This window comes from Falco cherrug, chromosome 2, assembly GCF_023634085.1.
Source record: "Falco cherrug isolate bFalChe1 chromosome 2, bFalChe1.pri, whole genome shotgun sequence".
Lineage (NCBI taxonomy): Eukaryota > Metazoa > Chordata > Aves > Falconiformes > Falconidae > Falco > Falco cherrug.
The window spans coordinates 100,298,603-100,313,256 of NC_073698.1; the positions used below are offsets into that span (position 1 = coordinate 100,298,603).

The 14,654-nt window shown below is 37.2% G+C and overlaps 1 protein-coding gene across 1 annotated transcript in view; it reads left to right on the forward strand.

The window, feature by feature from the left end:
• Positions 1 to 14,654, forward strand: part of PRKX (protein kinase cAMP-dependent X-linked catalytic subunit) — a 63,083-nt gene that overhangs the window by 40,138 nt on the left and 8,291 nt on the right. The window contains exons 4-6 of the mRNA XM_055702418.1: positions 1,654 to 1,773; positions 7,645 to 7,740; positions 12,027 to 12,084. Coding sequence (XP_055558393.1) covers positions 1,654 to 1,773; positions 7,645 to 7,740; positions 12,027 to 12,084 — 274 coding nt within the window. The remainder of the gene's footprint in view (positions 1 to 1,653; positions 1,774 to 7,644; positions 7,741 to 12,026; positions 12,085 to 14,654) is intronic.

Consider the following 14,654-nt stretch of genomic DNA (forward strand, 5'->3'; position numbering starts at 1 on the left):
TGTAGTTTCAACTTTCAAGAACCATGGAGCACATGAATGCATAGTATGTCTAATGCATTCTAACAGTTTAGTTGGAGTAATTTAGTTTTTGCCATATTAAAATCAAGCTTGAAGGAATTCCACTCTATGCATCATAGATCTTCATTTAAAGTTGTGGCTGGCTGTACAGCTTCTCTTAAGTGTTTTTATGAATCAAGGCTAAGGCTTAAAAAATCCAACCAAACAAAAGGAAATAAAAAAACACCCAAAAGCTGTTTAAAATAATTCTGCAATCTCAGAAAAATGTATTATTTAATCGTTAAAGCAGTCTGAGATTCAATAAGGTGCATCTTGAATATCTGTTTACTGTTAGGAAAAAGAAGTTTTGTTAAGTTTAGCGGAACTGTGGTAGGAAAAACTGGAAGTTGAAAGGAGTATGTATTACTTCTAAAGGTGATTGCTATTCATCTTACTGCATTTGTTCAGGCCCATGTTACCAGTTTGTTTGGAGAAGATTCTTCTTGCACTCACAAATAAAGCGGTTTCTTTTGATGCAAGTTAGGAATTGTGTTCAGTGACCATTAATATAGTAACTGTATTCTTTGTCATATTTTATTAGAATTCTTCTTAAAATGCAGTGCACTTTTTTCTTTCTTATTCTGTGCTGCTACTTCACCCGCTTTTGAGTTGGTGAGCACTTTTTCAGTCTCATCTTCTGACTTGCTATCAGGGAAGTGTAGAATGAAAGAACATTTTTTTCTGTAATGCATATTTAAATATAAGTCAAGGTAGTGAAGCCAGGCAAATTCTACATGGGTATTTTTACAAAGAGTTCACATTTCTGAAAGAAACGGTTTCGAAACATTCTATAACATATTAATTTGGTCTTTGTAAACATTAACTACTTAGCTTCAGTTAGGTAGCAATGTAACACTTTTATATCCTGAGCTTATAGTAAGAAAGTTACAACTAAAAATGGCATTAAAATATATCAAAAATAGTATTATTTACATATCTCACCCTTGCTTAACTACATCTTGTACCTATTTTTAAGTAGTTAAAAATACAAAATATTTTTATTTTAATGAATATTGTGGATGTGGTGACAGGTTATATTTCAATACTATTTGAAAAACATCACTTGGATTACTTTTACAGTCTTAGTTATGTCTGCAGCTATTTACTGATTTAAACTACTGGTTTTTATCCCCCCTCTTCCCTTTGTTTTTTTCTAAATAAGAATTTTTCCTTTTGCTGGCAAAGGCCAGTAAGCTTGCCTTTTGCTGGGCTTGTCAGAAACAGTCCATGAACTCCCAGGGGTTGCAGCTTACAGGACGAAAACCACTGTTAATAATTTCAAAGCCTTAATGGATAGACTACTACAACAGCAGTCAGGATACTCTTGTGCACAGATATGCCCTGCAGTCTAGAAGTATCTTAATTTCCGTATTTATCTGTTGTAGTAGAATTGGAGAGCATTGTCAAAGCAATCTTAGATCTTGTAGAAGTCTTTCTTTTTTCTCTTATTTCTCTGTACAATAAACACATAGATGTATGTTGGGTACTTTCTATGTGTGTGTGTGATTATTATTTTTTTTCTATTACTGTTATTTCAGTTTCACTTCAGTCTGGTTTTGTTTGTTTTGTGGGTTTTGGTTCTTGTTTTCCTCCCAGGACATGGACGCTGTGTGGCACTCCCGAGTACCTTGCACCAGAAGTTATACAAAGCAAAGGCCATGGAAGAGCTGTGGATTGGTGGGCCCTAGGAATTCTTATATTTGAGATGTTGTCAGGGTAAGTGATAATGATTACTATATCACAGCAATATTATGTAATACAGTAATACAGGATGCTTTACTAGTTCTGTTTATGATATTCGGAATAGCAAATTTGGCCTAAATTTATTACTGATACACCAATCTCATCTTTGCCTCTGAAGGAACTGGAAGGCTATACAGAACAACGCTGTTGTTATGTGGATTGTTTTGTGTTTTGTTTGTTGGTTGTTTGATTTATTTATTTTTTTTTTACTTAACACTTTTAACAGCTGCTCTTTTCCTTATCTGTTTTGGAACGTCAGATTTTGTTGAAGTTTGGATTTTTGTACATAAAATCCTTTATATTTAAAGGGTAAAGAAGAGGCCTACTAGTTATCTTCTGAAACCTCTGTAATTGATTTCTAGCATAGTGAAATAGTATTTGTGGTGAGACCTTTAGTCTGTAAAAATGCACAGTGGCAAGTAGGAAGACTTTTATTAGTACAGTTTGTATCACTACAGAACACTGGTTTTCTTTAAGCCAAAGAAAAAAGAACAGGGAAAATCTTAAAAGGTCTGTTGGGAAATCAGTTTGCTCTGATTGATGAAAACGTCACTACTTCTGATGTTTTGGAATTTGCTTGATAAGCAATGTTTCCAAAAGATACAAATTCAAACTGAAGAGAGACTTTGTAGCATTAATATAATCACCTGTTTCTGACTTTAAGAATTAGGTATGTAGAAGCTTCATTTCATAAAATAAATACTCTTTGTAAAATAAATAGCTGTTTTAGAAAGAATGTGAAATTCTGCTTGTGTACTGAACAAGGCATCTGCATGTTTTTTGTATGGGCTGTATCGTTTGAAGGTACTTGGGGGAAAAAAGAAAAAGTGGGAACTTTGAGTGAAATGAGTTTTGCCATGGTTGGTGCAGTAGAACAAATGCAGGTGAAAGCAAGGCTTTCATAGCTTTGGAAGAATCAGGGTATATTTCATCAGTTTGGTTTCATAGTCATTAGATCTTTCTGGTTCCAGGCCCAGGGTGCTCTGTACCTTCTCACTCCCTGAGTCTGCGTTGAGTTGCCTCTGTGGCCTTTCATTCTAGATCTGCAACTCCATAGAATGGTTGGAACAAAAACTTCCCTGTGTGGATTTCTTCTTCCTTTCCTCTTTACAGTACTGTCAGTTCAGGGTAACATTGATGACTGTTCTGGTGTTTGGACAAGCTCATCAGATTGTAGACAGTTCCAAATAGATGATTACTTCAGAGCTTCGATCCCTTGCATGTTTTCTTTCACCCAATAGCATCAAATCTTTATCCCAGGACTGCACTGCTGCTGCTGCTTACTTTTTTAATGTCCTGCAGGCTTACATATGCATTTACTTTTAAGGCAATTTCTGGACAGAAAGAGCATTAGAATATACTAATAGTTCCCTGCTGACCCAGACAGGCTTGGCTGACTGGTCTAATAAAAAGTCATTATTTATGTAGGCTGATCTGTGCAGCAGCCAGGCTTTACCTTTCTTCAACCATTCCCTGTAAGGGTGAGCGGCCCAGGTTGGTCAAGGGAATCCTTCTCAGAGGGATGAAAGGAGCAAGAGATTCCCAGCAGCCTTGTTGCCACTAATATTAGTCCTAGACAGCATGAAGACTGTAGATTAAAGTGTCTGGTGCTGTAACAGGTGCTGCAGTCTCCCAGCTGTAGTCTGAGTGATTTACCTTCCTGCCACAGGTTTCAGTGGGACCACTGTCTTTGGTTTGTGTGGCCTCAGTGTAAATGGGGTTTGGGTGGTTTTCCTTTCAGTGCCTCACAGAGATGTTGATAGGATTCTCTTTACTTGAGCACTAACAGAAACATGCGTTTCCAAAGTTAACATACTGACTACACGTGACAGTCAAGCAAGATCTCATCTCTGTGTTCAATGAGACCTCAAGAATGCAGGGTGCTGAAGTATGACTGCTATATATTCTGCTGCAATATGACAGGTATATATTTGTCATTAAAAAAAGGGAGCAGCTGCAATCATTTCTGTGTAGGATCTTCTATGGCCTGATAATATCTGACTCAAGTGATGGGATCTGGATTCCCCCAAGCTCAATATAAACACTTTGGCTATAGGGAGTCTTAACGCACAGAAAGAAATTACACATTTCTAAAAGGCAACTGAGATGTAGGCTGATTGACAGAGCAGCTGCCTGCTGCAAGTGATTTTTAACGGTTTTAGTTACAGTGTTTGTGTAGACATGCTCTCCATAATGATTGAATGCTGCTTTTTACTTTCTAGTGTTCGGGTGAGTCCCTTTCCAAGGCTGGGGTAGGGACTCCACACATTTGTTTGTTTGGGTTCCTTTGTTTGGAGGGTTTAGTTTGGTTGGTTTTTATTGATGGGGGAGGTGGAGAGCATAGATTGATACTATTTGCTTAGTATTTTTAAGATTCTGAGGTTTTGGGGTTGAGTGGGGCAAGGATTGTGGCATGTGTGGGTTTTCTTCAGGAGGGCAGGTTGTTGCATAGGGCATATGCTATTAGCATTTTATCAGCTTTTTGCTGTTGTTGGCAATAGTGTTTTAAGATATGTTTCCTCAACTCAAAATGTGGTTTGATGTTTACTATTAAGGCTTTTAATGCAAAAACAGTCCTAGGTAACTTTATACCTTGAAATTCAAAGAAGATTTAAGAAATATAAAAATTATTTGAAAGTGAACAAAACCTGACTTCAAGACTTAGTTATTGTCTGCAAGTAAATTACTCAAGACATTTGGTAGTAATTTCCTGAAGTTGCTCTCTGTGAACCCCAAAAGCAATTGAGAAGAATTGGTAGATGTGTGCATAAGGAAATAGTCTCTCTAAAAACAAACAAACAAGTGTGGTTTCACTTTCCTGTTCTGCAGTGTCTTATTTCTCTGGCTTAATCTCTAGAGGCCCATGGAATTTTAGTTCTGCACACACTAGATTTAAGGCAAGGTCCCATTTAGGTTTAAGATAATAAAATAATAGGAAGGAGAAAGAACAGGGAAAACCAGGGGTGAGAAGATATCTTTACAAAACATATTAGTAATATCAAGTTCACAGAGTTAATCTAAGCAAGATAAACAAACCGTCAATAAAAAGAGTTGAAAGATTTTATTTATTTTAATATATGTATTTTATATTTTACTTAGTTTCATTTTATTACTGTATTATTTATTTTGAATATGTGTTCTGTTACAATCTATGGTAGAGGAAAATATACTTGTTATTTAATGTTAGATGTCAGGTCATAATTGTACAGGTATAATTAGATACGTATAATTAGAGATGTGTAGCTAACTGAATTTTCTCATTTAATGGGGACTTTGTGTTTCTCTTTCTTGCTTTGATGGTCATATGTGATGTGCTGGTCTATTGTTATAGGTAGCTAATGGTTCTTGTCTACGGTTTCATATTCTCAGACCTGTGTGTTTTCCCTTGAGGTTCTACAGTTTCTCTTCTGGAGTGCTAAAAATATCTGTTATCTTTGGGACCAATGTCAGCGCTGTTGTTATGCATCAGTTAGCAAAAGGAATGGTTTGCAGCTGTTGTCCCATACACAGATGTATATATATATATATTAGTTTCTTTTCAGTTCTTGGAAACAAGGCAGATGTTTGTATTATGGTGTGAAGACAGTTTGAAACTCAAGGCAAGGGGGCTGCTGATTTATTAGGTAGCTTCCAGCAGAATACTTTGTTTTATCTATAATTTGTGGTGTGTTGAAGATTGACATTTACAAGTAATAGAAAAGTCAAGTTACTTGGTTTGTCCATAAGAAAACTATGCAGTTTTTCAAAGGTATTCTAATTTTGCATACAGTTCAAATACACTTTAAGCAGTGTTGCCATTAAATTATTATATAGCCAATTGTGACTTAAATTTCAAGAATTCTAAACATAGTAATTTCAGATTTTCAAAGTGGGAACACAAAGAGCATTTAAACACGTATAAGTATGTATAAATTTATACATGCTTCTTATTCTTGATGTGACACCTCAGTAGTGTACAGGATATTTGGAGATGGAAGAAAAAACCTTGCATTTCATTTGAGTCCACTTACTGCAGATTACCTTTGTCGTACATAGTTATAAAGTCTCATTCTAATTGTTTTCTGCATTTATAGATGCTAATATCTAATAACAAATACAAAATTGGAAATTGAGTGTACCATTTGTCAACTTCAGAGGATGTGAAGGATATAATGTTGCCTGACTAAAAAAGAAACTTTATATGATAGTCTGTATGATGTGGAAAGTTTTTATGCATCTTAAATATCGATCACATTTTGCTTGTTTTTTAGTGTCAAAGCAAGAATTCATAAACCCACAAATATTTATTTTTTTCCCTGAGATTCTTACATTGTCCAGTTTCTTTCTAGCCAAGATTATTCAGTTTTTCATAATGAAACTGCTTTGGCCTTCTGAACAACACCAACAAATGTTCTTCAGTCTTTCTTTATCCAGATAGTTTTGTCATGCTTTTCTGTTGTTTGAAGTACTACCTTTTTTTACTTCATGCATACAGACAGTTTTACTTAACTATTCTGATGGAATTTGATTTTGTCGGTGGCTGAATTTTACAGTATTTCAAAGGAAATGCTAATTCCCTTGACTGTCAGCTAATTAATGAAGAAATTAATACTTCTGACAGCACTTAGTGGAAATAATGTATAGTATTTGTTGAGGAATAAGCTAGTTTGAGTAGCATAAAATTAAGGAAAGAATGTGAAATGAGGAAATGTTGTTTTCGCCCTTTTTTGTGTTACCAGTGATTTCCAAAGTCACTAGCACCGTATTTGTGTGTATACGTATGCAGTTAAGTTCTCTTAGAAAGTAATTATAAAACACTGGGGCGATATGAAAATGTCTTAGAACATTGGACTGCAATAGTGGTTGGACATTATTAGTATGGTTAATGTGCAAAATCCCTTTTTTTCTATTCTGTAGAGAGGCTTGAGACAGAAGCATAGTAGAGGGATGCTTTGGTCATGTTACAGAAGTCAAGGTGGGACTGAGATTAGTAAATGAGTAGTTAGTTATTCCATTCCCCTAAAAGGTTTCCTGTGACAACTTCTAAAAAGGTGACTGCCACTCTGAAAGCCTGTGGGCACTTGGGCTAAGCTGCTTACAACAACTGTATGGACACACCTATACCCCTGAGCCTCTTGCAGTAATCAGGGTATGTATTACACTAGTGAAGGAAGCACAACGGAAAACATTCAGTTCTTCCTGTAGCTGTGGGACAAGTAGTCTCTGTTAGCTCATAACTGCATGAAGAACTTTCTAGAAAATATTGTAGAATTTTAATTGCATCTGGATTTACTGATCATCTGAGGAAGATTATGAAATAAGTACTTTATCTGTCCAGCACAGAAAGAAAGCTGCGCTTCAAGAGAATTTCAGCTTCTGAATAGTTGTCTGTTTCAAACCTTCTCATATACATGAATTCAAGTACAATAAATAACTGAACTGGACAATCTATTCATGTGAGGATCCTTTGAGACTTTAGATAGAAACTAGTGAATAAGGGTATGCCTGCAGTTACAGGACAAGGATCAAAAATGGTAATGCTGTTTTGGAAAGTATACCCTTGGGTTTTACAGAGAAGGGTAAAGCATTTTTTACTTTAACACTTAAAATTTGTTTCATAATTGGTATTTTTACTGTATTAATGTAACACAAATCTCTCCTGTATTACTTCGAGTTTATTTCTGTATTCAGTGTGTTGCATACAAAAATGTTTTCTGTTTTGAGGTTAGTATTTGTTTGACCTGTAGTATTTGAAGGAACGATATAATCAATGATTTCTGAGGGCAATTACTATAACATAATGGTGTTTATAAGATTTTTAGAAATTTGTTTTTCTAACCTCTAAAATTTGCTGTATTAAAATAGGTTTCCTCCATTTTTTGATGACAATCCATTTGGTATATATCAGAAGATTCTTGCTGGCAAAATAGATTTCCCGAGGCATTTGGATTTATATGTAAAGTAAGTCAATGACTCCTGATGCTGTCTTTTGTACTCTAAACACCTCCTGAGCACTGTTTCTGAAGGACCTTCATAGAAGACCAGATACCAGATTCTGATTTTTCTAAAACACCAATTTGGAAAATAATACAGATTACATTTACTCTTGCAGTCCAAGAAAAATTATGTGTTTAGTAGACTTCAGGCTGGAGCTAGGGTTGTAAGATAGTATCTGCTTCTCTTACTTTTCTGCATATTTTGGCATATTAAGTGCTTTTCCACCTTGTACAAAGCTCATTGGTAGCAGGTTGATGCCTGGAAGAAAGAAAGGAGGAGAAATATAAGGGGATAATTTAATGTGAAAAAAATTAGGAAAGCAGGAAGTAAACACTAAATATGTACTAGTTAAATCACTCTCAACATCACTGCTTGAATGAACCCTTGATACTTTAGAAGTTCCAGTGTAAAATCCACTTCCACTTCTGATACCAGGGCCCCAGTTCAATATGCAGTCTTATATATGCATGTGTGGGTTTTTATTCATTATATTTTGCAATCATTACAGGTATATCGCAGATGAAATGCTGTTTTCCCTATTTAAAAATCCCTAATTGAAATAATTGTTAGTAAACATTAGAACAGAGAAAGTGCAATTTTAAACATGAAGTTTCTCCTCAGAAGCAGAGATGATTCTGTGAGTGAGGACAAGATGTTATTCTTACATTCCCAGGTTAATTGTTCAAGGTGTTTTGAAGAAGTGGCCTTATAGATGGCACTTGCTTTCTGTCACCGCTAGGTAGATAACATGTTGTATGGCAGACCTAATGAAATCTGTCCAACTTTCTCTGAACTTTTATGAATTCTCTTGCAGAAATAATCATTTAGGGGCGGGTTTTTTAGGACTCCATTAAATCATCAGGTGCACTGAATCAAGTATGTCTGCATCACCTTAGGCTGATTTGTGTCTCATATTTGTGTCTGTTCTTAACAGAATTTTCCCTTACTATCTTGATGCTCTTTCCAGTTTAGTGTAGTCTCATTGTCAGATCTTCCTAACGCAGTCTGCCTTGGGAAGAAGACTGAGTGTCTCATATAGTTATTGTGTGTGCTAAAGTATGAGAGTGTGACCAGAAGATGAACAGCTCAAATTAGGTTATTATCACCAGCAACCTGTCTAACATGGTGAAAGCATTTAAAAGTAGAGACGCTGTTGGCTTCTGTTTGTGCTTGACATTCAAAGACCAACACTGATTTCTACTATCCAGATGTCTGATGCTGTGAAGTTTCCTAGTTATGGTAGTAAGCATGCATATGCAGGTTTTGCTTTTCAGTCTAGACATGACTGCCAATGAACTGTGGGATACATTAATCATCATAGTTGTTGATCCATCTTTTTCCCAGCTTTTCTTATCCAGATGTTCTTTTAGTGTGTGCTTGGCAACTCATTCCCATTACACTCCTGCCTTTAAGGGGCTCATGGGATTCTAGGTTGGGCTTTCCTCCTTTCACACCTTGGTTTTGGGTGACCTCATTCATTTGTGGGGCTTCACCTGCTTTCTGCAGTGAGTCGTTACCATAATGTATCTATTTCTGTCAACCTCTCTTCCTTTTTTTTTTTAAAACCACAATATGTATAACTGGATAGTCTTGTGAGTCTCTGCACCGTTAGCTTAAAGCAAGTGCCAGGATTATTTTGTCCTAAGAAGATAGTCTGCTTGTTACTTTACTTGTATCACATTTTCTCTCTCTTCTTCCTATCAGTTGGTATCTCAGCAAGTATGAAGACTATCTTGGGTCCTGTCACATCCAGGCTTTCTGAAATACTATTGCTGTACGGTGTTTATAACAATCGAACTTTTAACTCTCTGCTCTCAGGCAGCAAAACTATTTTCCTTTTTGAACTCTGAGAAAACTTTTCTACCTAGGTGTACTACATAAAATTACTGGTTGATGTTTTTCTGTCTGCCCCCTGTGACCTTCCCACACTTTTTATCTTTTGAATTTGCACCACTTTTGCTTTCTGTCTTACTGCATGGTGTTCGCTGTCTTACTGTGCTGTATAACTGTTGTGTGTCATGTGCGAGTGCTCTTCCTTCTGGCCTGAGCTAGCATCTCTTCACGTTGCTCTCTGTCCCTTTTGTTAGTCACTTTGCAGTTTAACTAGATGTTTTCTCCGAGTCCTTTGTCCTGTATACATGAAGTCCATGATATATGTGACCAGTAGTTCAGATCTCTTCTGAAGAGCTGCTGCCATGATAATGATAATAAATGAAACAACCAGAAATTCCAAAATAAGATTGTCGGCAGAGTTTTGTGTTACTTCATTTCTGATAAACCATAAGTATTAATTATGCTCCACCAATTTCTTTGGTCACTAATGAGTTCATAAGTTTTTTTGGTTTTGTTCTTGTTTTTTTGGGCTTTTGCAAAGACAGTTGTGGAAAATACCAAATGAAACATCAGTGCTACAGCAAATTAATGATTATTGGTCTGGGAAGACCTTGATGTAGAATTTCATTACCCAAATACGTACAGCAACGTATCTATTAGAAATGATCATGTTAAAGTGAACCCAAACTATTCTTCATAAATTATGTAATAAAGCAGCACTAAACTATTGTTTCAATTTAATGGATGTTTGTTCTATTGAATGCAGCAAATGTCTTCATCTTTAGTGACAACACAGTACCGCTGAGCAAGCTCATGCCTTGATTGTTCTTTTCTAAGATGAATTTTTGAAGCAAGCAAAGAAGGATCCACTGAATGTTTTCTGGTTATATAGAAATAGGAAACTCCATAATTTATCTTGGGTCATATAGCCTGTGAATCTAGTTTGGGGGTTCTGGATTTCTTTTCAGTTCTTTTTTTTTAAAATCGGGTTATAACCGTTCTTGTAGCCTTCTCCATAAGGAATAGTCTTCCCTGAAAAACTAGGAGGAGGTATTTCTGCAAAGGTGACTGTAAAAGGAGTCAGTCACATCGTTTGATCTAATCCTAACATTGGCTAGCTGGAATTATCATGGGAGTTTTAAAAATTGCTTTCTACCTTGACTTTTTTATGCTTCTTTTATCTGGCAATTGAGTATTTTTTCCAGTTGAATTTTGGAACTACACTCCTGCCAAATACTACAGCTTTTCAAAGAGTCTGGCACATTTACTCTTCATCTTTATACGTGTTTCTGTGCATACATTTTTGTGGTTTCAAGGATAGGTGACAAAATACTGTCTTTGTTTTGGAATAGTAGGTGGTACAGTTAGGGAGGGAGAGAGGCAGGTGTGTCATTAATGTTTGCATTCTTCTCTGTAAATAAAGCTGAAGGTTTTTTTAAACCTTCTGCAAAGTTAAAAACTGGAATTAGCCATACCCTGTAGATGCCTAGCAATTCATACAGTATTGCATCTCAGGTCTATTTGAGGCTGTAGAAAAAAGGATGGCTAAACTTTTGTTCTGTCCTGTCATTAGTACTTTATGCATGAGACCACAATGCTGCTATTCTAAAAATAAATAGCAAAATAATCTTTGAGAAAAAGTAGCTGCTTATAGAAATGCGAAGCCAGATTTTTTCTCTAAACTTATAAGTAATCAAGCTACCTTGATAAATTGTGATACTAATTTTGATTTATGTTGGAGGTTTTTGGTGCTTAATATTTTAAGTACTTTGTTATAAAAATGGCAGTCCTTTTATGTCTCTAATCTTATGTTCCTCTTTTAAAATGTTGATTTAGCTTTATGTAGAACTGTTCAGTGAACTAGAATCTCAAGGGAGGATTTTCATTTTCAATGAAATTAGTTTATAGTTATTACTGGGTTTAAGCAGATGGCCAGCTCTTCCATGGTTTCTCTGAATATTTAGCTGCCACAAAATTTAAATGTCAGTGTATAAAGTTGAGGCGGTGGCTTTATCTGTTTTTTTTATATTATATATTAGAATTGTGTTCTGCCAAATAGGTTTTGAGATCCAGTTTGAGATCTGGAAGGCCCAGCAAAATAAAAAATACAAAGAAAGAAAGATATGGTACTACTTGCTGGGGCGGGGGGGGGGGGGGCGGTGGAGAGAGAGTTTTTCTCCTTTGTTCCTTGAAAAAGTCTAAAAGGAACTCGTAAGACTTCTGCAAGTTCCTTTTAGAACAGGATATTCCTTTTTATCATTCACTCATAAGTGTCCTAAAATATGAAGGACTTGAATGGGTAGATTATACACAGTATTAACTAGTCAAAGGGAAGTATGCTCATAATCTGTAACATAGCATAACAATCAAAAAGAAATTACTTTTGTTTAACAGAGGACATGTTTTCTTTACTGCAGAGACCTTATTAAGAAGCTGCTTGTGGTTGACAGGACAAGACGATTAGGAAATATGAAGGTCAGTATAAAATGTTAGATGTAATGCTGAACAAGACACAAGGTTGAAAGAATTCTTTAGGAAGAATGTAGGACAGCTTTTCTAAGTCTCTTGTTTTTGTAAGCTTGAAATAAAGATACATTGAGATACGTCTATTGAAATTTGTAACCAGAAGGTTGCTGCCATTCATCAAGACCCGGACAGGCTAGATGGTTGATCGGAGAGGAGCTTAATGAATTTCAACAAAGGCAAGTGTAGGTTGTTGCACCTAGGAAGGAATAACCCCATTCACCAGTACAGGCTAGGTAGGGGTTGGCCTGCTGGAAGGCAGCTCTGGGGAGAAGGACCTGGGAGTTCTGGTGGGCAGCACGTTGCCCATGAGCCAGCAGGGTGCCCTTGGGGCCAAGAAGGCCACTGGGATCCTGGGGGGCATTAGGAAGAACATGGCCAGCAGGTCGAGGGAGGTGATCCTCCCCCTCTACTCCGCTCTGCCGAGGCCATATCTGGAGTGCTGTGTCCAGTGCTGGGCTCCCAGTTCAAAAAGAGACAGGGAACTGCTGGACAGGGTCCAGCAGAGGGCTATGAAGATGGCTGGGGGACTGGAGCATCTGCCTTATGAGGAAAGGCTGGGAGAGCTGGGCCTGTTTAACCTGGAGAAGACAAGACTGAGAGGGGATCTTATTGATGCATACAAATATCTTTAGGGCAAGTGTCAAAAAGATGGGGCCAGGCTCTTTTCAGTGGTGCCCAGTGACAGGACAAGGGGCAATGGGCCCAACTGCAACACAGGGAGTTCCATTTGAATATGAGGAAAGACTTCGTTACTTTGAAGGTGACAGAGCACTGGAACAGGCTGCCCAGAGAGTCTGTGGAGTCTCCTTCTCTGGAGACATTCAGAACCCACCTGGATGCTATTCTGTGCAACCTGCTCTAGGAGAACCTGCTTTAGCAGGCAGTTGGACTAGATGATCTCCAGAGGTCCCTTCAAACCTTGAACTGTTCTGATGCTGAGAGATACATTTTCCCATACATTGCTTTGGTTGTGCAATCCTAAATGGAAAGTTTAACTGTGTGTTTCTGGAAATTATGTTACTATTTCTCTGGATTAATGCTATCCTTCATGACAGTTTCCCTCTGTTCTCACATCTGCTCCCCCCCCCCCCCCCCCCAAATAACCAAAACAAAACCAAAAACCAAAACACAACCAACCAACCAAAAAAAAACCCCAACCGAAAAAACAACCAACCCTACCTGTTTACTGATTAATTTGAAGACTTACATTAGACCCGAAACATGGTGCTAAGTCCTACTGTAGGACAGACAATGCGCCAGCCGATTTGAAGCTTAAAAACTATTTTAAAGAGCATGAGGGCTGTTGTAGTACCATGATGTTTCGTCATTGTCCTGATTAAGGACAGTCAAATAGTCTTCCACCAAGAAAAATTATTCATCCTATTCTGAACAGACTTATGAAGGCAATAGCTTTCTAGACAAAAATATGCTCATGTGTCTCAGCTAGCATTCCAGCCTGCCTCAGAAGTACATCTGTATCTGTGATATGTCAAGCAGGAGCACAAAACAATCCCGTGACTTCTGTGAGATGTCCTGATGTGGTACTACTTGTAACACCAAGAAGATGACAGCTGTATTCCAAGTTGATTCTGCAGCTGTGCAGTAGCTGTGGTTGGTAGTGCAGTGAGAAGTTAGCTGCATGTGAACTAACTTGGGTACTTTAACAGGCTAGCCAAAGCACCACAGGAAGTTCGGTGTAGGTTCATTTACCCTTCTGGCAGAGTAAATTAATCCTATACTCACTGACTTGTTACTGTTGTTACAGTGTTGCAGATACCTACATCAGCTTGTGTAATCTTTTAGTTTTTAGAGGCTGCAGAGATTTCCATTGCTCTGGGCAGGGGAGGTTAGAGGTTTGCTTTTTAAGAAGCGCAGTATATGGTACTAATAAGTGAATAAGGTAAAAGATGCACAGTGATCCGGATTCTTTGACTATACTGATACAAGTATAGGTGCTCAAATTTGCTGTCCAAAGTTCCTTTTTAGAGCCTTTTACGGCACAAACTTGAAGAGTGGTGGGAAAAGCTGAGAAGTGAATGTTTGTCTTATCCTTCAGAATTCTTTGCATTTTTGGGCGGGGACGGACACAGCAGGAGGATTAAAACCAAATTTTCATAAGCTGGAAATTTTAGAAAGTTACTGATCAGTGAAAACTTATGTATCTTTTGACAGTCTTGAAGTAAAAAGCAAAAGCACTTGCTTTATTGAAATGTGGGTTTTGGGAAATGCGTTTGGCTGGCCTTTGGGTTTTTTTAGTCCATGGTTGTTTTGGTTTGTTTTGGGGTTTTCCCCTACAATTGGCTAAACTATCAAATTCAAAAATATTTCTAATTAGAAGCAGAATTTGGGGTGGGGGATGGGAGGTGATTCTGAAATCTGATCCTTTTCCTTAATCCTACTTGGTTTAAAAATTCTTAAATTCCATAGGGCATTTTCTGGTGAAGCATTCAATAAGGTCTGCTTTTGAGGGAACTGGGTGATAAATTACTCTCCTTGTTGCCTCTTTGGATACGAGCATG